Source organism: Rosa rugosa, chromosome 1, assembly GCF_958449725.1.
Source record: "Rosa rugosa chromosome 1, drRosRugo1.1, whole genome shotgun sequence".
NCBI classification, from domain to species: domain Eukaryota; kingdom Viridiplantae; phylum Streptophyta; class Magnoliopsida; order Rosales; family Rosaceae; genus Rosa; species Rosa rugosa.
Window position 1 is genome coordinate 72,787,115 of NC_084820.1, and position 21,693 is coordinate 72,808,807.

The following is a 21,693-nucleotide window of genomic DNA, read 5'->3' on the forward strand; positions in this document are numbered from 1 at the left end:
TTCAAGTTAGAACACAGTGTTGAGACTTGAGAGGCACCTAATCAGGGAGGCACCATTTAAACACCTAAAAGGTATCGAAAACTGCTATACAGCTTTCCTTTTCCTCCTCTTATTATCATTCTTTCCTCAGTTTAAAACCGCTATACAAAAAGCATTTACTATTACAATGATACAATCTACAGCAACAACTACGTGGTCGACTCAGGAGCTCATGCAATTGCGGGAGAGAGGCCCAAATCTTCTTTTTTCCGGACTCAGGAACCATACATATGGAGGTAATCCAAGTCAATAAGGAAAGTGCGTATTTCCATTGGTGCTAGTTCCACCACCAGTTTTGCAGGGTCAACAGCGCCTCCCCTCACCACCTTAGACTCTTCGGCCGCGGCAGAACCTTTCACTTTCCAAACTAATTTCCTCTTCTCCATTTCAGCTCTTTCTTGATTGGCAGATAAACTCATCTCTGTCACTTTGCTGATCTGAAACCAACAAGAGGAACCAAGTTAATTACGTTTTTCACTGAAAACAACAACACTCAGCATTCGGAATCCTTCATTTACTCACCTTCTTCCTCGGAAACAACCTTCTTAGTTCCACATTTGCCAATACAGAATAGTCCTTGTCCTCGCCAGTCTTCAAACAAATCAAACAGCCACAAGATCCATGAATTTCAAATATCTAGAGCATTCAAATGGACAACAGGGTGTGACACAAGTAAAACTGACAACGAATAGGAGAGAAAGTCAAGACCTCGTATAGGTGAGCCAAACGAAGGAGAACTTTCCCATTTTCAAGTTCCTGCAATTTTCAAAATAGAAACATACCGATTTATAACATGGCAGACTAATAGCCGAAATATGGTTATGGACTCATGAGGCAGCCCCCACTTACCTGGAGGGTTATCACAGCAACATTGTCTGGTAAGGCATAGGAAGGGTCAATTCCAGAAAATGTTGATACATGAGAATTCATCCAATCATTTCCTTCCTGCAAAAATAAATATCACTACTTTTGCACATACGCAGACAAATCACTTAATCAACTTCAATCATTGTCTCACCTGTTCGGCGAAGGCCAATAAAAGTGGAGCACTTATCTCTTGGCCAGCTGTGCGACGCCACTTAGAACCTTCTCCAACAGGATCGATTCTGACATAAAACTTCCCTTGGATCTGCAAAATGGCATTTAACCAATAACATGATATATACAACATCACAGTTGGCAGAAGAAAATCGCTCAATGGGGAATGGAGGAGGGAGATGTCATTCTTTAATTCAATGTAAGAAAGAATCAATTCCTGTTGTGGTGGTTGTGGTTGGTTTTGTTGGGGGGGGGGGAGAGAGAGGAGAAGAGAACATTAATCATGTATTAAAACACTATGATAAATAGGCTTGAGGGATAGCTTAATGAAGTATTCTTTTGAGATGAAAGTATGCTTACAGTTAAACCTTCACACTTCTCGGAAACGCAAACCGTTTCATTTAGTATCTCGCCAACACCTCTGATATCATCATGAGTTAGCCTCCTACAAAATACAGAAGCATTTAAGAGCTAACGACAACAAAAGAAATCCTAATTTTATAGATAATACGCATTAAAATAGTAAATACTAGTTTTTCAACAGGAAGCAATCAAAGACAAAAACCTGTGGAGCATCAGCTCTACTTGACCATCTACTAAGCTAGATCCTCCCACTGCACGATCAACCAAGACTGAAAGTTCTGTAGTGCTATCTTGCACATAAATTCCAAGATTAATCTGAAAGATGGTCAAAAAAGGGGGAATGTTAAAGAAGGTGAAGAAGACATCACATTAAATGAGCTTGAGGAGCTTAACACAATTCAGAATACGGTTGGGGATGGAAGAGATTGCTTGCATCCAAGCCGACATCATAACCCAACCCAAAGCCAGAAAATAAAATCTTATTACTTGAGACAAATTGAACCATTTATGATGGGATTCGATTAAGTTGGCACTAAGTTTTATAACTTGAGTTTAAAAACAACAATCTTATAGTTTTATTACCAAGAGGCCAACAATGAGGCCAAAAAGACAAGTGCAAGTCAATGATTTAGATTAGAGACTGAATGTGAATATGTGATACAATAACAAGATATCAAATCAATCAAGAAAGTCTCAATCTGCCACAAAGGATAACATACCGGGTAATAATTTCCAGCAATTGGTTGGTTCACTTGTAGGTCCCAATCTGTCCTGAAATCTCGAATCTGTCAATCATTCAACAGTAACGAATTCAGTTACCCTTGTTACCATGCATTTCACATTTCTCTATTGCGATTTTCATCCATTATACTTAGTCAGACAGACAGGTTAAGAAATACCTATACTACACTGTTTCAAACTCTAAATGATAAGTAACGAAACTAAAACTCACAAGACCACAACATATCAAATAATAACACATCACAATATTAAAATACCCGCTTAATGAAGTCGCGACCATTGGAATCTGTGTAGAATGTCTTATTGGTCTTCATGGCTGTTGTAAGTTGAGTTGTGATTTCTTTTCCAATACCATCATCCACGGGTATAGGCCCAATAGTGAACTCTACTTCAGCATGCTCCTTTCCTTTGTATAACCTTGTAATCTGAGATACCCATGGATTGATCTGCTGATGCACTTCATCCAATAATGGGCCTCGCATCACGGTGAGAGAAACCTGATAAAGATATTTAAACATTTGATTATTCTCAGGAATCCAGTGCCTGTAAGTGATTAATTAGTAGCAAAAGAACATTCTTCACTGAAAAGAAAAAATTAGTTAAGTCCAATTAGTATGATTACCTTTTCTTCAGATTTTATAACAACTGTGCCATTCGGTCGAAATACATATGCCCCAGAGGCCTTCAGAAAAAATTTAAAATATCAAAATGATAATCAACCACAAAACAATGTTTAAGTATTTAATCACGAAGGAAGTTTACAAGATATTTTGTGTTTGACTACCTGAGGATCTTTGTCAGTTCCATCGTTTCCAGTATAATAACTATATGATTGTTCAGCAACCGCTGTAACCTTCCATTGTGAAAATGAGCAAACAGAAGTCAAAATTATGAATGGGGGAAGAAATATGAAAGGAAAAGAAAAGGAAAAAGAGGCATATTGCTCGGTGGTTTCTATAACCATAGTAACCATAATTATAAACCATATCAACTAAATAAAAAATATACAATGAAACTGAATCCTGGAAGTATAGGTACCATATTTCTGCTGTTAATATAACGAGCAAGCTTTCCTTCTGCAGAATAAAGTAGCTTTAAACTCCCTTGCCCAACTTGTATGGTCTTATTTGTATTTCCTTCTGATGTGTATACTTTGGAGATAGTTGAGCTTCGATCTTTATCTGAAAAGTAGAATAATATAACTTCAAAATGTTTTGTCAGTGACCTAGAAAGATAAATTAACGTTTATCATACTTTACATGAACAATGCATTAACTATTAGCAATATCCCCTAACCTGTCTGATTTGCACTTGAGACAATGTAAGAGCTGAAACCAAGTGGTGGTACCGTTACTGAAAAAGCTAGCCAATATTTGGGTGGTTCACTTGGGGTATTACCCAAATATGCTCTGACATAGTAACTTCTTAATTTCAAAGTGGCATTTGAGAGAGGTAAAAGCTGAGCATCAATTTTTCTTTGGCTAGAATCCTGAACAGTGACCCTTTCATTGGAAACCTGCAATAAAATTTGTCTCGCAGTTAGCCATATACAAGTGAACACCCAATTTCAGGTATCCAAGTATTTCTACCAAGTATATTGTAAATTAAATCCATAAAAAGGAACAAGGTTTTTTTAGCTTCAACGTCTATTGAACATAATACTGAATAATGACTATCGTCTTAATATGTAACCCAAGAATGCAAATTTTGACTGTCATACAAACAAAGTAGAAGAAAACTGTTGATATGACAATGAAAGATTCTGGAACAGTATAAATTACGGATACGAAGGAAGAAAATAAAATTTCAAAAAAACAAATCACTATGCTTAAAAAGAAAACAGAATAAGGTTACTCAGTACTCACAGGGATCCGTATTACTTCCTCTCTCTTCCAACCAAGAGGATTGTAGATAACAACAACCTACAAAATGGTGTGTGTATCTATCATATACATACATTATAATAAAAAGATAAGAAAATGTCAGCTCTGAATCTTCACATTGACGTGGGTGTACAGCTTAGAAGGTTAACAATATGCTTACCAAGCTTTTCCCATCGGATAAAGCAGTTTCTGATGGAGGACAATAACTGATGTTTAGAAGAGGGCACTGCCAACAAATCCACAAGATAGAAATCAAAAGATGCTCAACTGAAACTCTCCTAAATAATGTAAACAATAGATCCTTAAAGTAAAGTTCACTATACGGTGAATGAAAGAATGGCTAAGATAAAACTTTGTGAGCCAATATTAATCTTTTTGAATAGTTATGACAATTGGGGGGGGGGGGGGGGGGCACCTCCTCATCAGAGGAGAGTCAACTAACTAGGCTAATCCCACTTAGGTGTAGTTTGTTAACTCTTCAAGTGCACAGAATACTACTTTGTCCTCATCATGTTATCCTCATGGATGTCTAACTAGTATACCATGAATGAGTTGCATGCTATGTTGAATACAATGCTGTGATTCTCTATCTTGTAAAGCAAATACTAACCTGTGTGTTAGTAAATAAGTAGGTGTAACCATACTGATGTCACTGAACTTTAAAAGGATAGTGAGATATTAACTTTTACCATACATATAAGGAACCTAATCAAAAAGAAAGTTTGTGACTAACGATAATTTACCTGTTCAAATTTTGTGGCTATGCGCTTCTGTCCAGAACTTGGTTCTGACTCAGAAAGGTAAGCAAGAGAAGAGGCAACCAACTTTTCAGCCTGCAGACAAATGTGAAAGGACATAAAAGACTTTCAGATCATCTTTAAATACCAACAAAATACAGATGGTGTTATTGCATGGTAAAATGATTTGCACCTCCAAATAACCTATTGATAATCGCATTGCATAATCAGCAGCAACATGCTGTCGTTGTGTACCACTAACTGCATCATGATGTTGAACAATAGCCAAAGCATCAGCTAATGCATCAGTATTTGCTCCAGAATCACTCCTGCCTTTGAAGAATTCCAACTGCCTTGCTGCCTATCAACAGAACAAAGAAAGCAATAGATGATTAAAATCTACCTACTAGATATTGTTGAATCACTTCATGAAAAGTGAGCAACATCTTACCAGATAGTAACCACTCAAAATTCGGACGTAACCTTTAAAGGCCGGACGACTTGTAAAATAACCGGTCCAATATGCATTTGGATGATCCGCATATCTGAAATTGGTGTAATCCTTTTAGAAATCTAGATTTTAAAATGTAGGTAACATATGCAGGATAAAAAAACTAAAAATAAAAGTTTGTCGAACTCACGGAAAGAAATCATCAGTTTTGACAGGCCATTGCTCATCTGCTGCATATTTTGCATCAGTGTAGATTGATGGAGTTGAATAAAATGCATTGACACGCCCATCCTAATTTTCCAAATGTAGCCGATTAAAAATACACTCCCAAAGTGTAATGGATGGGATGAAAGATATAAAAGATTTCTTCTTACTACAGTCATCGTCTACAAAATCCTACAACAATTACCTGGTTGACATAATGAATGAATTTGTCCATCTGCCTGAACCATGAATTTCCATATTGGTAGCGAAAATCTGTCCCCATGGTCCACATAATATGATTTGTTCTTGTCACATTAGCCTAAGAGAAAAGATTGTTACTGACTGCAACTAACAATCAACTTTACAAATCCAGATAAACAGAAATACACTTTTTCTATTCTACCTTTTGACAAGAGTGTAGTACTTAATAAACCAGAGAGGAAAAGGACATGTCAAGTAAGGGGAAAATCAAAGTTTTAATAAGAATATAGTTTAGTACTACCTGAGCTAAAGCAGCTGCAACAAAGTCATTGACTCGCCCTTGAACATTGTAGTCAAACAGGAGAATGTCATCCTACAACCAAATTTCCCATGTGAAAATGGTGTTCAAGAGTATCATAATGAAACCATTGCATACAGGTGAATTTCTTTTGCGAGACTTACCTGAATAGGAGGTGACACATCATTTATTTCAAATACGAAACCATCTGGAGGATCATAGTGCCTGGGGAATACGCCAGTGAAAATCTGCAAACGGGTGAATTCCAAAATAGATGAATGTGCAATAAATATAAAAACAAAGATGTGAAGAAGAACGGACAGAGTTATATTGCAAAGCCACTGACCTGTGAAGATGCAGCAAGGGACTTAGAACCCTGCCATATAACCTCAAGGGTCTTATCCCTGAGCCGGACTGCTCTATCTTGGTAATCAATTCGAGCAAAAAAGAGGGAATCGAAACCTAACTGCAGTGAACAGGAAGTGGCAATTGTAAAAATACATGGACAATTGATGAAAGGAAGTGGCAACTTAGGCATATGGGAGGGAAATAATTAAATACCTCAGCACCAAGCAAGTAAGCTTGAACAGCAGAATGGCCAAAAGGATCAATCTGCCAGCCAACTCGAGGAGTCTGACCAAACTCTTTCAGTATAAATTGATGCCCTAGGGTAGTCTGATCAATCAAGTCAATGTAATGCGGGGTGGCCTCGTCGTGCATACACATGCCCCCATTTCTTCAAAAACCAAACCAAACTTGTACTAATCAATTTCTCACTTCCTTAATTATGAAAAATTTCCAAGTAATCAAGGGAAAATGAATTAAAACAGGAAATAGCAAGGACATTACATGAACTCAAGTTGACCGGAGCTGACCAGGTCCTTGACTTTGATCTTCATAGCAGGGCTTTGCTGTCTCCACCATCTCTGAAAGAATGCAATCTCAACGTAGATGAACTTGCGATTCTTGTCCTCTAATAAGGCAGAGATGACAGAGTCAATGACGTTCTGTACACAAGCACCTCGAATTGAATTGTTGGCGCCCACGTAGTACTGGTCCACCGTCTTAAGCCAGCCGACGTCGTCGTGAGAGTGAGGAACCAAATGAACGTTGAGTTTCTCCGGGACGATCCCCGCCGTCGTATTGTAAGCTATGTACTCCGATCTTGCGGCCAGCAACTGTGCCAATAACAGCATCGCCCACGCAGTAGAAGAAGCCATAACTAGTACACGAGAAAGGAGCTTTAGAGAGAGAGAGAGAGGGAAGCGAATGAGAGAGAGAGAGAGAGAGTTTTGCTTCTCAGCGATCATCACTTGAACAGAAAGGCAGAAGGGAGGAAGGCGTGTCGCGTGTCATTTTGCCATTTTTTTCTTCATCGAAAAATGAAGAAGAGCGATGGTTTTTTTATTAAATTTAAGCCCCCAACGGATAAGTGACTTGTCAACCAACTTTTTGCTAACAGGCTTTCAATTGACCCGGCCCATAATCAGCCCAGGCTCAAAGGTTTGGAGTTTGGACAAGGAAAGAACCCGGAACCGTTATATGTATCTTTTTCTTTTTTTTGGCAAAGGGGGACCGTTATATATATATATCTAGCGGAAGCATTTCGAGATTTCCTGAAACGTCGAATAGAACTGAAAACCCTAAAATATTTCTGTGGATTTGAGAATTGAAGCATGGAAGAGAGTTTCAGCGTTCGAGTAGGCAAAACGTTCGATATTCTAGCTGGCTCATCACCATCAGCGACAGCGAGGGCTCCGTCTTTCTCGCTGTGGTCCCTAACAGGTGAGGAAATCGAGAAGAGAGAATGGAACAGGGACAAGGGGAGCCCCGAACCCCAACCCCGACCCTGCAACCCAAATTCAAATTCTAAGGATGATTTCTTCGGTAACGAGCTGGAGAAGGACCTTCTGGACCTTGACGACGATGACGTGGAAGAAGAAGAAGACGAGGTGGTGGAGGAGCAATCTGCTAAGCCGAAGCCGAAGCCGGATGATTATAACGAGGAGCAGTGGCAAATTAAAACCTGCATCGGCTTGGACTGTACTCTCGACCACGAGGTAACCTTGCTCTCTCATTCTAACATTTTCATTTTCACTTTCATTCTATAGTGTGTGTGTGTGTGCATGAATGGGTATCTAAAATGATCGCAACGATTATGCTTAGTGCCTTATTCTAATTTATAATCAAGTGAGTAGGCTTATATTGCAACCTTATGGCGTCTGGTGATTTCATAGTCATTAATTTCATTTAGTCAATGGGGCAAAGATGACAAGTTGTTTGTGTATAACATGAGCTTCTCTGACTTGCTTAAGATCATTTGGGACTAGCTGTAACCTGTATATGAGTATCTGTGTGCAGGAAGAGGAAGATGAATTTGACAAAGTGGCTGTTGGCAAGGGAAATGCTGGAGACCGCTTTTATATGAAGGATGTAAATGACTATCCGATAGACATTGATTCTCAATACGAGGTTCCCAATTCATTGAACGATTTCACTAGAGACCCTCGCGCCAATCACCTAGCAGCTAAGATTAGACTCCAACTGGATGCAGAAGCAGCTCGAAAAATTGACTCCTTGCGGGTTTCTGGGAACACTGCACCATCCGGTGCTATAGCTGATGAATTCGTCCCGTCTGAAGATGCTATCAACCTGAAATCAATTTTGAAGAGGAAAAATGATGAGCAGTTAGGCTCATCTAAATCACAAAAGCGTGTTCGGTTTGACCCTGAGTGTAAAGATGATTGCGATGAAGAGCCTGATGGATCCAAAGATATACCTGTGAAAAGCCTTTCAGGTGAAGATCACGTGTCTGCAGTTCCAGATTACATACGGAATCCATCAAGATATACACATTATACATTTGATTCATCAACTGACATGGATGAGGAAGCTAACAGGCAAGCCTATATGGATTTCCGTAATCTTTTGGGGATGTCAAATACTACGGAAGCAGAAGCACCCAGGGATTTTTCAAAACCGATCATATTCACACCAAAAAAGAAATCAACTGATGCGACAATGCTAGAAATTGATGGGGAGTCGGAGAGACCAGTAGGTGCTAGTAAGGAATCTGCGCCTTACAGAGTCGTGCCAATTGCTATTGCAGCCAGGGATCACGAAGACAGTGATGTGTGTGCAATGGATGAAGATGAACCAGATATAGAAACCAGTGGAAGAACAAGTTCACAGAGGATTGGCCGCCAGTTTCGTACAAGAACCAGTTTAGAGTTGGATGAGTAATTGTTTCATTATAGATTGGCATGTGAAATTTCAACAGGATACAATGCCTTTTTTAGTGTTGTATTGATGTATTTGCCTCTAACTAATTGCTTTCACAGGTTTAGGTTTTCAATGATTGAATTAACGTTGTTTACCCGTTAGTTTTGCATATCTGGTTGTCATAATCCATGCGAGTATGACTGTCTCTTTACTATTGTGGCCCTAATCCCTTCAGTTTCCCATGCTTGAGTTCAACCCTGTTACCAATTGCACTGCATGTCTGTATTAGGTTCAACCAATATATGATAGGATTAAGAACACAGTATAATTAGACCTTATAGCAGTGCAATTGGCCCTGGAAGCACTAAGATCTGAAGAATCCTTTGTCAACTGCGGACAGCTGCATAGGGTTGGTCCTGCTGTGGCAGAGGTTTCAGCTGCCCCTACAAAGCAGTCTTAAGCAGTTGAAGAAATTTCCGAGTCAATCACTTGACTGGTATTGCTGACTTCTGCAGCTCTATTAACCAACCCACATTTTGGGAGCATAAATAAAGAATAAGGTTGAACTGCAGTTAAATGAACAATCCATCAGACGCAGAGCAAGATTACTTGCTTTTCATTAAAATTGTCAACTTCCTCTTCACATCTGATTTACAGAACAGTATTCCAGTTACAAAAAGAGTCAATAGATGACCTCTAAGTGCATTTCAAGCACAATCTCCCAGAGAAGGATATTAAGTTAGATCGAGTTTGATGGAACTACAACTAGAAACACAATGAACACATAGCTCGTAGTTCCAAAATCAAAAAGCAGTTCATTGGAATATGTTCATCACCTAGAACAAGCGTTTCCTGCAACCTGCTGCACCACAGTGGCAAAACATCTTCTTTACCTTCCCATCAGGGCCCAAGACGCTATCAAGGGCATAACCGTAGTCATATGTCAGCTCCTATCAGAAATCAACAAAAATGTCAGTTACTCTGAAATTTAGCTTAAGAACCAAGACACTAGAATCTGGCTCGCAATAAAAAAATTATTGAGACCTGCAAAGGAGGTATGTTGTCTGCTGCAAACAGCATTACTCGAGCTAGTTTGATGTCATGGTGTGAACTCAAGACACACTGAACAAACAGATTAGGCTCACAACTGTGGTTTATAAATCTGGCAATATTTCCATTAGAACCGGCATCAATGCAGTACTCTGGCACATTATCAGATCTCTGATCATCAGGCCTCTCCAGTGAATTAACTGTTGGTATGCATACAGCTTGTGATCGCCTCTGTCAAAAATAATAAATTACTTTAATCTCTTTCAAGTTTCACCAAGTGTAAAGAAAATAATCATAGTATTGATAGATAATAAACATATCGTCAAACAACAGAAGCGTAATTGAGATAATCACATGGTATGTGGATAGTTATTCATCACTCATACCAACAAGATCATTTGGGAGACAGTGTGGTATAAAAAGAGCCAGATGTGTGCACTGTTCAGTCTAGAAATATTCCTAACAATAAACAACCGAAAAAAATAATGTCTCTCATTGTTTGGCTACTTTTTACTATCAAAATGCTCAGGGATCCAAATACATCATTATTGAAATTTCTTCCATACATCAAAGCGACATAAACATTAAGAAAGCTTGTAAATAATTATATATATCACAGAATTCGTTGATATTGTGAGGCCTGATTCTTGCATGCATAAGGTGTTGACAGTTACCAGAATAATGTAATTTATCAAAGGCAAGTAGCTACTGACAGACTTCAAACTGGAAATGACCGGACATGTATGCAAAATTTACTACAGTTGCAGCGACAATACCTCCCTCCCATCAAGCCCCTTCATTGTTTGCAAGCAATCAATGTCAAAAATGTAATAATTCTCCGAGGCACTATCCACATCTTCTGTCCTGCGAAGTATTCCTACATACTCACAAACTGGTGCCCCAGCAGGTATAAAATCCCAAGATCTAACTGCCCACCCTTTCATGGGCGTTCGGAAAACCTGCTAAGGCCAAACATTACAACATTCATATTCTGTACATATGCCACTCTGACACAAGTCAGAAAGTACTCAGGTGTGTGTGTGTCTCCATGTGATGAAAAATAGCTGTAGTGAAACACAACCTCAAATCGGTACTTAAGCCCCCTCTGAGAAGTACGGTTGACACAAGAAGGTCCACAACCACATTTTGGCCCACATTCAAACACTACATCCTTGGCTTCAATTAATCTGGAAGGTAAAACAGAAACAAGTACAGTATTAGAAAATGAAATACTATAAACCACTTAATATTAGATGTTTATGTAGCATTTCTAGGATAGCATGTTTGATGCAATTCTCACCTGCCACCATCACGGTGGACATACGGAAAGTCAGAGCCGTTAAGTTTGGCACATTCGCAGGTCTTGGAATCTACACAACTTCCTTTGCAATTGCATCCAGTGGCATCTGTGGGAAGCTTCACGTTTTTCGCAACTTGAATAGATTTGCAATACGTGTAACCTGAAATTGAGGGATATAAAAAGATCCATGAAAAAGTTCCACCATTGCAACTGAAGAGGGAAAAGTAATTTGATAAGGAAGAATGACCCAAATCCCCAAGACAACTCGATGAAATTTGAATTCCAACTTGCCTATAAACACTCTTTTATCTAAGTAACAAGTATTACTCCATAAACATGATCAACTTGCCTGTAGGAGCAACAGGCGGATCATCGACCAAATTGGTAGCTGGAATGGCAATATCCTCTAGACCCCCAGTTATGTCCTCGCACACCAACCTTAGACAATAAAACAACAGAAAGTATCACAAGCTGAATTGCAACTCAGATTTCAATTATTTTTAACAAATTATTCTCCAAATACCCGCGTATTTCTGATATAGATTGTGGTACACGTCCATTAATAAATTGAACCTGTCAGACGAGTTAAAAATCATATTAAAGAGAGACCAAAATCTAACCAAAAAAAAAAATGAAAAAAAATGCTTACTGGTTCACCATACCAGACTGGACACTATGAAAATGAAAAGAGAGATCACGAATCCATAACTTAGAACACCCATATAGATAGCATATAATATTGGATTTAAAGCAAAACTAATGAAAATTGAAAAACAAAAAATGGAAAAGTGGAACCAAAATGTTGGTGAAAAATAGATAGAGGAATTAAAGCAACTGCCATAGAATGGCAAATAACATTATGGATCTAAAGCAAATTTTAGAGGAAGAGCACAGAAAAAAAAAATACTATAAAAAGTATTAGTATGACCTGGTTGGTGGTTAACAGTGGCTGCCCCTCAAGCCGCTTAAGACGATACTTAAAAACAGTAAATCCAGAAATACCCTTCTCTGCCCAATACTTCACAACCTTTAAAACAAAAGTTAAACTTAATCAGAACAAAAAATAAATCTACCACTTCAGTATTTGTAATTACAAAAAGCAACTCTTTTATATCTTGCAAATTCAGCAGAAAAAGAAGCAAACAAGGAGTATTGAAATATAAATTTTGTATATGTAATAGACAAAACAAATTGCAGAGAAAATGCTTCAGCTATTTACCTTGTACAGTCCATCATAAGTGTAAATTTTGCCACAGTAACTACTTTTACAATCATGGCCACGAACTACTCTAACAGGTACATCTTGTTCCACACAATTCTGCAATAAGGTGAAGAACATGTGAACTTCTTAGATAACCCTTCCAAACACACCTCTAAACATGTGTTTAATGCATTTCAATAAGACCCATGGCCAAAAGGATCCAGATCCACAGTTTGCTAGTAGTTTTGTGACCATTATAGAAGAGATAAGACCAACAATACATTCGTTTAAGTTCCTCTTACATACACACACAAACGGAGGATATATGTTTAAAGAGTTATGGCTATGAGTGTCTGATGTGGCAAACTTCGTTGTAGGCACAGCAAAATCAAATAAAACATGTGAATGAATCAAAAGCTACCATTCCAGTGAGATAAGAGGACAAAAGCATCAACTAGAAGAATCTCAAATACACACCTTGAGTGCCAAATTACCACGTTCTAGAACTTGATCTCGAAATTGACGCTTATCACCTGTCAAATTATGTCCACCTTGACCAGTATACACAACTTCCTCAGCATTGTCCAAATCATCTTCATACATGCCTGATATAACAATAGCAACTGCAAGTGGCATTGTATAGTTGCTGTACTTCTGCAATTTCAACACAGAAGGAAATCTGAAATCGCCTCAAGTAAAAAATGAAATTAATCAAGACCATCATAAGAGCCCAGAAAAGAAGGATTAACACATGGTTGTTAGGACAATTACCAAACTAGATAAACATCAACAATAAAAGATATATACTCTTTAGAAAACAGCCTCCAAAAAAAAATGCAAACAAAGAAATAGATATCAGCTATACTTTAGATAACTGTTTGTGCTTGAGCATTCTGGTCGAAAGAGTAAGATATATGTATTATTACCCCTTTACTATAGGACTGGCCCATATAATCAATCCCGTTCAGCCAGTGGCTGTGGAAACCAACAGCAACCATTTCAGCCCGAGAATAGAACTGATGCCCGACATCAATACCTGTCATCCAGAGCAACTTCAGTCTTCAGCACCCATAAATAAAAAGCTTTCAGAAAAGACATAAAGTCTCATAGTAAAAAAAATATCTCTACTTTTACAATCTCATAAACATATCAAAATGTCTTTCAGTCAACATAAGCACAGGGAATTTAGAAAATTAACCAAGTGAGAGCCACAAACCTGGAATGCTTCCAAATCTTTTAGAAGGAAACAAAATTTCTTTTTCGTCATTCATCTGCCAGAGTCATTAGTGCAGATTACATGAGACTATTGTAACCATGAATACTAATAAACCATCAGATATCCATTAGGTTTTTAAGATTAAGATGATGGATACTTGCCTTGGTTAATGCCTTCAAATCAGGTCGTTTTGCCACCTTTGTATCTGCCTTCTTCAAATCACCCTTCTGCAGAAAATGTAAATGTGTGCATTACAGTGAGATACCAAATGGACGGAACACCTAATAAATCTCTGAGACACAGAGAAAACCTGACCTTAGATTTTTTTGCACCTCTCTTTGCAGCTCTGGAAGCTTTCTTCTGAGCTTCTGCTTTCACCGCCCTCTTCTCTTCTTCCTGAAATTGGATGGATTGCTAAGCAACACACACAGATACATGACAAAATTGAAATTGGGAGCTCAAAGGAGAGGGGAGGGCAGGGTTTACCTGTACGAAATAGAGATAATGCTTGTTGAACAACCTGAGGGTCTCTTTGACCCTAACACGGTCACTCTTCTCAACCGAGTCAGTGGCCTTTGGGAGCTCCTCCGAGTCGGCAACCTCTCCGGTTTGCCTACCCCTGACATTTGCTTGTTTCTTCCTGGGGCCTTGTTCGTTGTCATCGAGTAATTCCACTCTCTGGCGGACGAGAAGTTCCTTTTGGGGTTTCTGCTTGACCTGGAGGCGAGAGCTGACTCTCCTCTTCTTCGGCGAGGAACTGTCCTCGGAATGTGGGTTTGCAGCAACGTCGATGGAGCTCTGAACGGAACCCACGCCCTCCAGCGATTGGACTACCATTTTCCACCGCCAGAAGCGAGAGGGAGTCTGAGATTTTAGGGTTTACAAGCAGGAGACAGAAGAAGAAGTTAAATATTATAAAAAGTGGGAGGGGTGGCAGATTTTGGGAGCAGAGAGAGAGAGAGAGCGTGTGTAATTGTATTGTTTGTGCGCTCACTAGTTATGGAAAGGGCCCCTTACTTTTGTGTTATTCCCGCCTCCTTGCCTCTTCATCTCCCTCCCTCCACTTTGAACGCTCCTCAGATTAGCCAAACCAAATGGTGTACAGTAACTAGTTCTTTTCCTTTTTTGAGAATAAAACAGTAATTACCCTTTTCTTCTATTTTTTTTGTAAGAAAATATATATGCTTTCTTTTATTTGGTCTTCGTTCAAACCTTCTCCCGGCAATTGTAAACGGACAACCCCGTTCACCTGGTCACCTACTGACCATGGGGCATTTGCTCAATAGCCATTAGATCTGACCCATATTAATCCAAGGGCTGAGAAAGAATTGCTCCACTTAAATTAAATATATTATTTTATTCATATTTAATCACTTTCAGTTACTTTATCATCTTCATTAATTAAAATTATTTATCATCTTCATTAATTCTTTCAGTTCCACGTCTTCTCCTCTTCTCACAGTCCCAAAATCCTTCCCTCCGATGAACCATGTCAAGAATTTGACGACCCATGTCCAGAATTTAATATCAAACACGTCTTCTCTTCTCAATACCCAGAAGAATTGCACAACCCAGTTCCCATTCCGGATTCGTTCCCGCCGGAGACCCAAGATAATAGCCTTCGTGGTTGGAGCCGCTCTCCAGCTCCGACGTCGTCGCTCTCCACCACCTACACCCTCTCTGGAAAGGTCTATTCTCTATCTCTTTCTTATCTCTTAATAGTTTTTGTTCCCTCAGAGGTTTGCTTTGAGATTCCATATAATAGAAAGAAAGCTTCCTATGTAATTGAACAACCACGTAAGCTATTGGGTTTAAAAAGGAAAAAGGATGATGCAACATCATGGAAAAAGAAAAAGAATGTTGGGTGAATTTCTCTATTCGCTTTTGTTTCTAGTCAATAGAGCCCAACGTTTTATTTTTTTTTTCCTATATTTTTTTTATTATTATTGTTTATAATTGATGTTATCGAGTCTTTGACTAGTTACAAACACGTGGACATCATGGAAAATACATCGGAGGAATGGCAGTTTTTCCCAACAGAAACACAGATGGCATATATCCCTGATGTTGAAGATGATATGAAACCAAAAGCTGGGCAGCAATTCAAGTCATTGGATGCAACATACAATTTCTACAATGATTATGCACTTAAGGCTGGATTCAGTGTCAGAAAAAGTAAGGAGACGAAGAAGAAGGGAATAGTATATTGGAAACAATATGTTTGTTCTAAAGAAGGGGAAACTGATGAGACATGGAGGAAAAAAAATGAAATTGAGGAAAGAGACCGAGGGAAGACTCGAACAGGGTGCAATGCAAAATTAACTGTATGTTATGATGGAAGTAATTATGTGGTCAAGACTTTCAATGAGGAACACAATCATCCTCCTACAACACCAAGCAGAGTTCACTTGTTAAGATCACAGCGTACTGTGTCTACCGCAAAAAAGAATCTAATACAAGACTTGAGGCGGGTGGACATTCCTATATACCAGCAATTTGAATTATTCGAGACACAAGCTGGTGGGCATGAAAATGTTGGCTGCACTGAAAGAGATTTAAGAAATGCGGTGTGAGATGAGAGAGAAGAAGTCAAGGGTCATGATGTTGACATTTTATATGAGCACTTCAAAGTTGAGCAAGAGAAGGACCCAGATTTCTTTTTTGAATTTTATACAGATGAAGAAAACAGGCTTGTCAGATGTTTGTGGGTTGATTCAATTGGAAAAAAATCATATACATATTTTGGTGATGTGGTTGTTTTTGATACGACATACAACACCAATCGTTATAAGATGATTTTTGCTCCAATAGTAGGTGTGAACCACCACGGGCAAACCGTTGTTTTTGGATGTGCATTTTTGAGCGATGAGACCTTTGATTCGTTTGTTTGGTTGTTGAAAACATGGCTTGCAGCAATGCCCAAAAGTGCCCCGAATGTTATTATCACCAATCAAGATCAAGCAATGAGTAAGGCAATTGCTCATGTTTTGCCAAACACATTTCACAGGTATTGTGTGTGGCATATTCTGAAAAAATTTCCAGAGAAGACTAATGTAGCTTTTATGCAAGATTACTATGAACTTTTCAAGACATGTATATGGGATTCGGAGTGTGCAGAAGAATTTGAAAAGAGATGGTTTGAAGCATTGGAAAAAAGTCAACAGACAAATAATGAATGGTTAGAAAAAATGTTTGAATTGCGTGGCAGGTGGATTCCAGCATACGTAAATAAAAACTTTTTAGCAGGGATGTCAAGCAGCCAAAGAGTAGAATATGCACATGCATTCTTCAAGCGTTATTGTGATAAAGAAAACACCTTGATGGATTTTGTCACGCGTTTCAATAGGGCGGTTGCTCATCAGAGACATGAAGAATTGATTGAAGACCATAGAGATTTGAATGAGACACCTAACTTGAAATTAGGGATGCCAATGGAGGTCCAAATGGCTCAATTATATACCAAAAAGTACTTTCAGCACTTTCAAGCTCAGCTTCATGATGGTAATGGTTATATGGTAAATGCCGTAATGGAAGATGACAGTAGTTGTGTTTACAAGACTGAAAGGGTGTTTGCTGAAAACTTTAGGATGCGGACGCTTGTACATGATAAGGTATCAAACATAGTGACATGTAGTTGTAAAATGTTTGAATTTGAAGGTATTCCTTGCAGGCATATTTTGGCTCTGTTACGACTAAAACAGATTATGGAATTGCCAAAGGAATATATTCTACGAAGATGGACAAGGTTTTCAAGAATTCGTAGAGAAAGGTGCCAAGGGCAAGATGGTGCAGATAATTCATTAATAATGAGACACAACGGTATGTTCAAAATTGCATCCAATTTAATTGATGAGGCTGCAATTTCACCAGAGGGGACCGAACTTGTGCAAAAGGCATTTGAAGGACTTATGGAGCAAGTTAAGAAACTAAATATTTCTGTTGGCCAAGCTTCTATCAACAATTATTCAGTAGGAACTTTTGAAGAGAATCGCTTCCTAGATCCTTCTCAAGTGAAGACTAAAGGTAGTGGAAAACGCATAACATCATGGAGAGACAGGAAAAGAAAAATTAGACATTGTTCTAAATGTCAAAGTACTAAACATACTAAAAAGACATGCACATTTGATAGGTATTGGTTTATATATGCAAATTATATGTTTTCTATTCTGAAAGATTACTCCTTTGAAGTCAATATATCATTCTATTTGCTAGGTCAGAGATTGTGGAAAATGATGTCGACAAAGCATTGGGTGAACAAGATTACTTGGTTGATGAACTATAACTTGTAAGTTGTTCTCCTTTATGCTTGTGTGTGTGCGTTTTCTTTTTCTTGGTATTCTAATAATAATGTAATGAAATTCTGTTCATGGTAATTTGTTCTTGAAATCTGAATTTATATATTAATTTTATGCAGGTAACAGACAAAACAAGCTTCAGGAAATTTGTAGTTGAGAGCATATTTTGGTTGATGCTTCATGCAAGTCCTGTTGCATATTGTTATTCTAGTACTTGTGGAGGAAAACTTTTTGCTTAGATAATTTACTTGCAGCAGATATTTGCCTCTTGTCTAATTTACTTGCAGCAGTGGTTTGGGGGCCGCTGCCAACCCGCTGCATTCTTCTTATAAGTTGATAGAGTTTGTGTATATGGGAAGGTCAAAAACATCCTTGTATCTATTTCATATGCATGTAGACTGAAGAAGGAATTGAACTTTGTCTGAGACCTGGTGAATTTTCTTTCCTTTGGCTTATGAGCAACTAGTTTTCTGAGTCAAAAAATGAAAGTGTAGCATTTTAATTGATATATTTCGATGTCAAACATTTAAGCTTTAATATGTGCCCTCCATATTTTCTGTTCTAAAAGATAACTCCTTTAAAGAAAGATCTCCTCTTAGATATGAACTGGTGTAAACTTTACTTGGAAATCAGTAACAATTCAGAAATAGTGAAATATAGTCATACAAATACACATGTATTGAGAATTGAGAGCCCAACATCTGAAACAACATCTTTCGATCAGTGGCAACATGCTCAACAAAATATACACCAACGTTGCCAAGTCAACCAAAATAACAATGCTCAACATCCTTATACTCTCAACTTAAAAGTAGAGTTCATCTACGGTTGGTACACAAGCAGATTGTTGACTTAGAACTTCAATAAGCTAACCATGAACTTGGTACTTAAGCAGATTCTTGACTCGCTGTTTGTAAACCTCTGAGGAACTATTGTCAACACTTAGTAGTTTCAACCTGTTGAGACAAAGTAACATTTCACAGACACCCCGACAACATCTGTCATATTTAGGCTAGGAGACTGCATATTGGCTGGAGCTTCTTCTTGATCACCCTTTTGCTGTATCTTAGAACCAAGAATGCATGAACTCTAAGTTCCAAAAAATCATAAACAACAATTCCCAAAGAGTAAATAAAAGCAAACTCAACCAATCATAGCTAACAATAATCACTGTACATCTTCCAATATGAAGATTAGATTCTCCTTTCTATTTAACAAATCTCGTACATGTCAAACTAGCCAAAGGCCCTCAAAACAAATCGAAAAGCCAACAAATATATACACCCTATCATGTACTCAACTCATCATTAAGCTAATAGTCTTCTTACCATCATCGCTATCATCAAAGTCACCCATTGCACCATCACCTCCCATGCCAGCAAGTTTCTACAGGGTAAGTGAGTTAGAACAATTGAACTGGTAAAGTAATTGAACACCAATTCTGATAGTGGAAAATACAACAAGCCAATATATAGTTATATACTAACCGAGAAATCCGTCCCACCCATTCCACCTTCACCTCCCATGCCAACAAGTTTCTGCATATTATAGTTAAGAGTCAAAACAATGATCTGATAGGTATTCCAGCGACGGCGTCGGAGCTGGAGTGCGGCTCCGACCACGAAGGCTATTATCTTGGGTCTCCGGAGGGAACGAATCCGGAATGAGAACTGGGTTGTGCAATTCTTCTGGGTATTGAGAAGAGAATACGTGTTTGATATTAAATTCTGGACATGGGTCGTCAAATTCTTGACATGGTTCATCGGAGGGAAGGATTTTGGGACTGTGAGAAGAGGAGAAGACGTGGAACTGGAAGAATTAATGAAGATGATAAATAATTTTAATTAATGAAGATGATAAAGTAAATGAAAGTGATTAAATATGAATAAAATAATATATTTAATTTAAGTGGAGCAATTCTTTCTCAGCCCTTGGATTAATATGGGTCAGATCTAATGGCTATTGAGCAAATGCCCCATGGTCAGTAGGTGACCAGGGGAACGGGGTTGTGTAAACGGATACGGAATTACTCACACAAATTTCAAATGATAAAGGATTCATTCTAAAATTAGTTTCAAATGACAAATACTTAATTTGGAATTAGATATAATTAATTTCATACTTAAAAAGTTAATTGACATAATTGATATTGACACTCCTAAGTAACTTTACTCTTTTTCTTTAACTCAACCCTGTCTAGTCAACCGGACCCTACCAAGCCCAATAAGGCCCAATTTATGACAGGGCGGAGTTGAAACTTATAGCAAAAGTCTGGTTCGATCCAACTTGAAAATACATGTTAAAGTTTAGTCCAACCTAAATCCTTTTTCGGTTGTCTAAAGCATGCAGTTTCTTGTTATTGAGACTCAATTGTGACAAAATGGTTTAATAGCATGTCTCTTGTCGGAAGTGTGTATACGAGGACGCCGAGCTCCAAGAGAGATGGATTGTAGTGACCCCTATGGGCGGGTACTAAAGGCACTGACAATTGTCGGGTGCATTGCAATCACACATTGTCCGGGGGAGGAAATGTAATGTGTAAAATACGTGAAAATTCGCATTCACATAGTACAAGGTACTTCGGGGTGGAAACTTAAGAACAAAACCATGCAAACGGAGCCTAAATAATATTTTGCTATGTGGACACAGTTGTGACATAAAAGTCACATCCGACAGAGTTGTGACATAATATGTGTTTCATGATGAAAACCTAAGAACAAATTTGTGCTGGCTGAAGGAATTGTGTCCTAAAACAATCATTTTGATGTAATTATTATTGTAATTATTATTAATCAAAAGGGCAAGTTTATTGTTCATTGCTTATATTTAATATTTGATTGAACAATGTCCAAGGAATATGAGTTAAAGAGAAAGTAATCTAAAGAGTTAGATGTGTGAGACCTTTACTCTTTCACACTCTTATCCTAAAAGGTTCCTAGTCATAGGATTATCACTTGGACATTGATAATCCGGAAAGACTAGCACATACTGTATGCTCAATATGGAGGATGATATGTCTCTTGTCATTTGTGTAGAGACACTAATACAAGTATGTGGGTGCTCTTAACTTAAAGAGTACACTGAACGCGATCATTAGAGTTCTTGTATGGAGTCTTACTTACATGTCAAACTTGAACTCTAAATTGCAATAATACAAATTAGTCCTTTGACCTGAGACACCATAGTTGTCTTATGAGTGAATGGATTATCTCTTGATGATGCAATAATATTGTGTCCCTTAATGGATATAATAGATGCATTCATTGGTATAATCAATTCGGTCATGGAGACATGTGAGTGTACAACAAGGAATCTCTATCCTTAAGTAAATAAGGTGTATGTTCAAAGATGTGATTCAATGAGTCTTTGGCCAAAGCATTGAATGAGATTTAAAAAGGAGTTTTTAATCACATTCTAATAATCACATAAGAATGAAAATCACATTAGGGGATTG

At 38.1% G+C, this 21,693-nt stretch overlaps 5 protein-coding genes across 6 annotated transcripts; 2 read left to right on the forward strand and 3 right to left on the reverse strand.

Moving 5' to 3' along the window:
- Positions 1-70: 70 nt before the first annotated feature.
- On the reverse strand, positions 71-7,348 carry LOC133726816 (alpha-mannosidase At3g26720-like). Of its 2 annotated transcripts, none has more exons than XM_062154444.1 (25): positions 6,805-7,348; positions 6,517-6,691; positions 6,302-6,421; positions 6,120-6,203; positions 5,959-6,030; positions 5,662-5,775; positions 5,443-5,543; positions 5,253-5,346; positions 4,995-5,162; positions 4,808-4,897; positions 4,225-4,290; positions 4,047-4,103; positions 3,478-3,697; positions 3,220-3,383; positions 2,966-3,034; positions 2,804-2,863; positions 2,439-2,678; positions 2,160-2,225; positions 1,643-1,755; positions 1,438-1,522; positions 1,058-1,168; positions 889-984; positions 748-795; positions 562-630; positions 71-476 (listed from the first exon to the last, which is right to left on the reverse strand). In XM_062154444.1, the coding sequence occupies exons 1-25, from the start codon at positions 7,263-7,265 to the stop codon at positions 255-257; spliced, it is 3,165 nt and encodes a 1,054-aa protein (XP_062010428.1). In that variant the 5' UTR covers positions 7,266-7,348; the 3' UTR covers positions 71-254. The 2 variants fall into 2 exon arrangements, with proteins under 2 accessions (XP_062010428.1, XP_062010429.1); XM_062154445.1 differs by having other exon boundaries at positions 3,220-3,362; positions 6,805-7,347.
- Positions 7,349-7,539: 191 nt separating this feature from the next.
- Positions 7,540-9,346, forward strand: LOC133726819 (uncharacterized). Its single transcript, XM_062154449.1, has 2 exons — positions 7,540-8,015; positions 8,317-9,346. Exons 1-2 carry the CDS (start codon positions 7,632-7,634, stop codon positions 9,196-9,198), a joined length of 1,266 nt encoding a protein of 421 aa, XP_062010433.1. The 5' UTR covers positions 7,540-7,631; the 3' UTR covers positions 9,199-9,346.
- A 408-nt stretch (positions 9,347-9,754) lies between these two features.
- LOC133726818 (histone-lysine N-methyltransferase, H3 lysine-9 specific SUVH4) lies at positions 9,755-15,098 on the reverse strand. Its single transcript, XM_062154448.1, has 16 exons — positions 14,962-15,098; positions 14,431-14,808; positions 14,260-14,340; positions 14,106-14,171; positions 13,945-13,999; positions 13,655-13,764; positions 13,206-13,382; positions 12,747-12,845; positions 12,456-12,554; positions 12,051-12,100; positions 11,877-11,965; positions 11,528-11,687; positions 11,309-11,414; positions 11,004-11,186; positions 10,222-10,458; positions 9,755-10,127 (listed from the first exon to the last, which is right to left on the reverse strand). Exons 1-16 carry the CDS (start codon positions 14,992-14,994, stop codon positions 10,014-10,016), a joined length of 2,037 nt encoding a protein of 678 aa, XP_062010432.1. The 5' UTR covers positions 14,995-15,098; the 3' UTR covers positions 9,755-10,013.
- A 258-nt stretch (positions 15,099-15,356) lies between these two features.
- LOC133707613 (protein FAR1-RELATED SEQUENCE 5-like) lies at positions 15,357-18,673 on the forward strand. The gene is made up of 4 exons (XM_062133206.1): positions 15,357-15,632; positions 15,926-18,073; positions 18,157-18,229; positions 18,359-18,673. The coding sequence occupies exons 2-3, from the start codon at positions 16,737-16,739 to the stop codon at positions 18,224-18,226; spliced, it is 1,407 nt and encodes a 468-aa protein (XP_061989190.1). The 5' UTR covers positions 15,357-15,632; positions 15,926-16,736; the 3' UTR covers positions 18,227-18,229; positions 18,359-18,673.
- A 183-nt stretch (positions 18,674-18,856) lies between these two features.
- LOC133707629 (uncharacterized) lies at positions 18,857-20,034 on the reverse strand. The gene is made up of 3 exons (XM_062133207.1): positions 19,727-20,034; positions 19,568-19,625; positions 18,857-19,328 (listed from the first exon to the last, which is right to left on the reverse strand). The coding sequence occupies exons 1-3, from the start codon at positions 20,000-20,002 to the stop codon at positions 19,306-19,308; spliced, it is 357 nt and encodes a 118-aa protein (XP_061989191.1). The 5' UTR covers positions 20,003-20,034; the 3' UTR covers positions 18,857-19,305.
- Between the last annotated feature and the right edge of the window lie 1,659 nt (positions 20,035-21,693).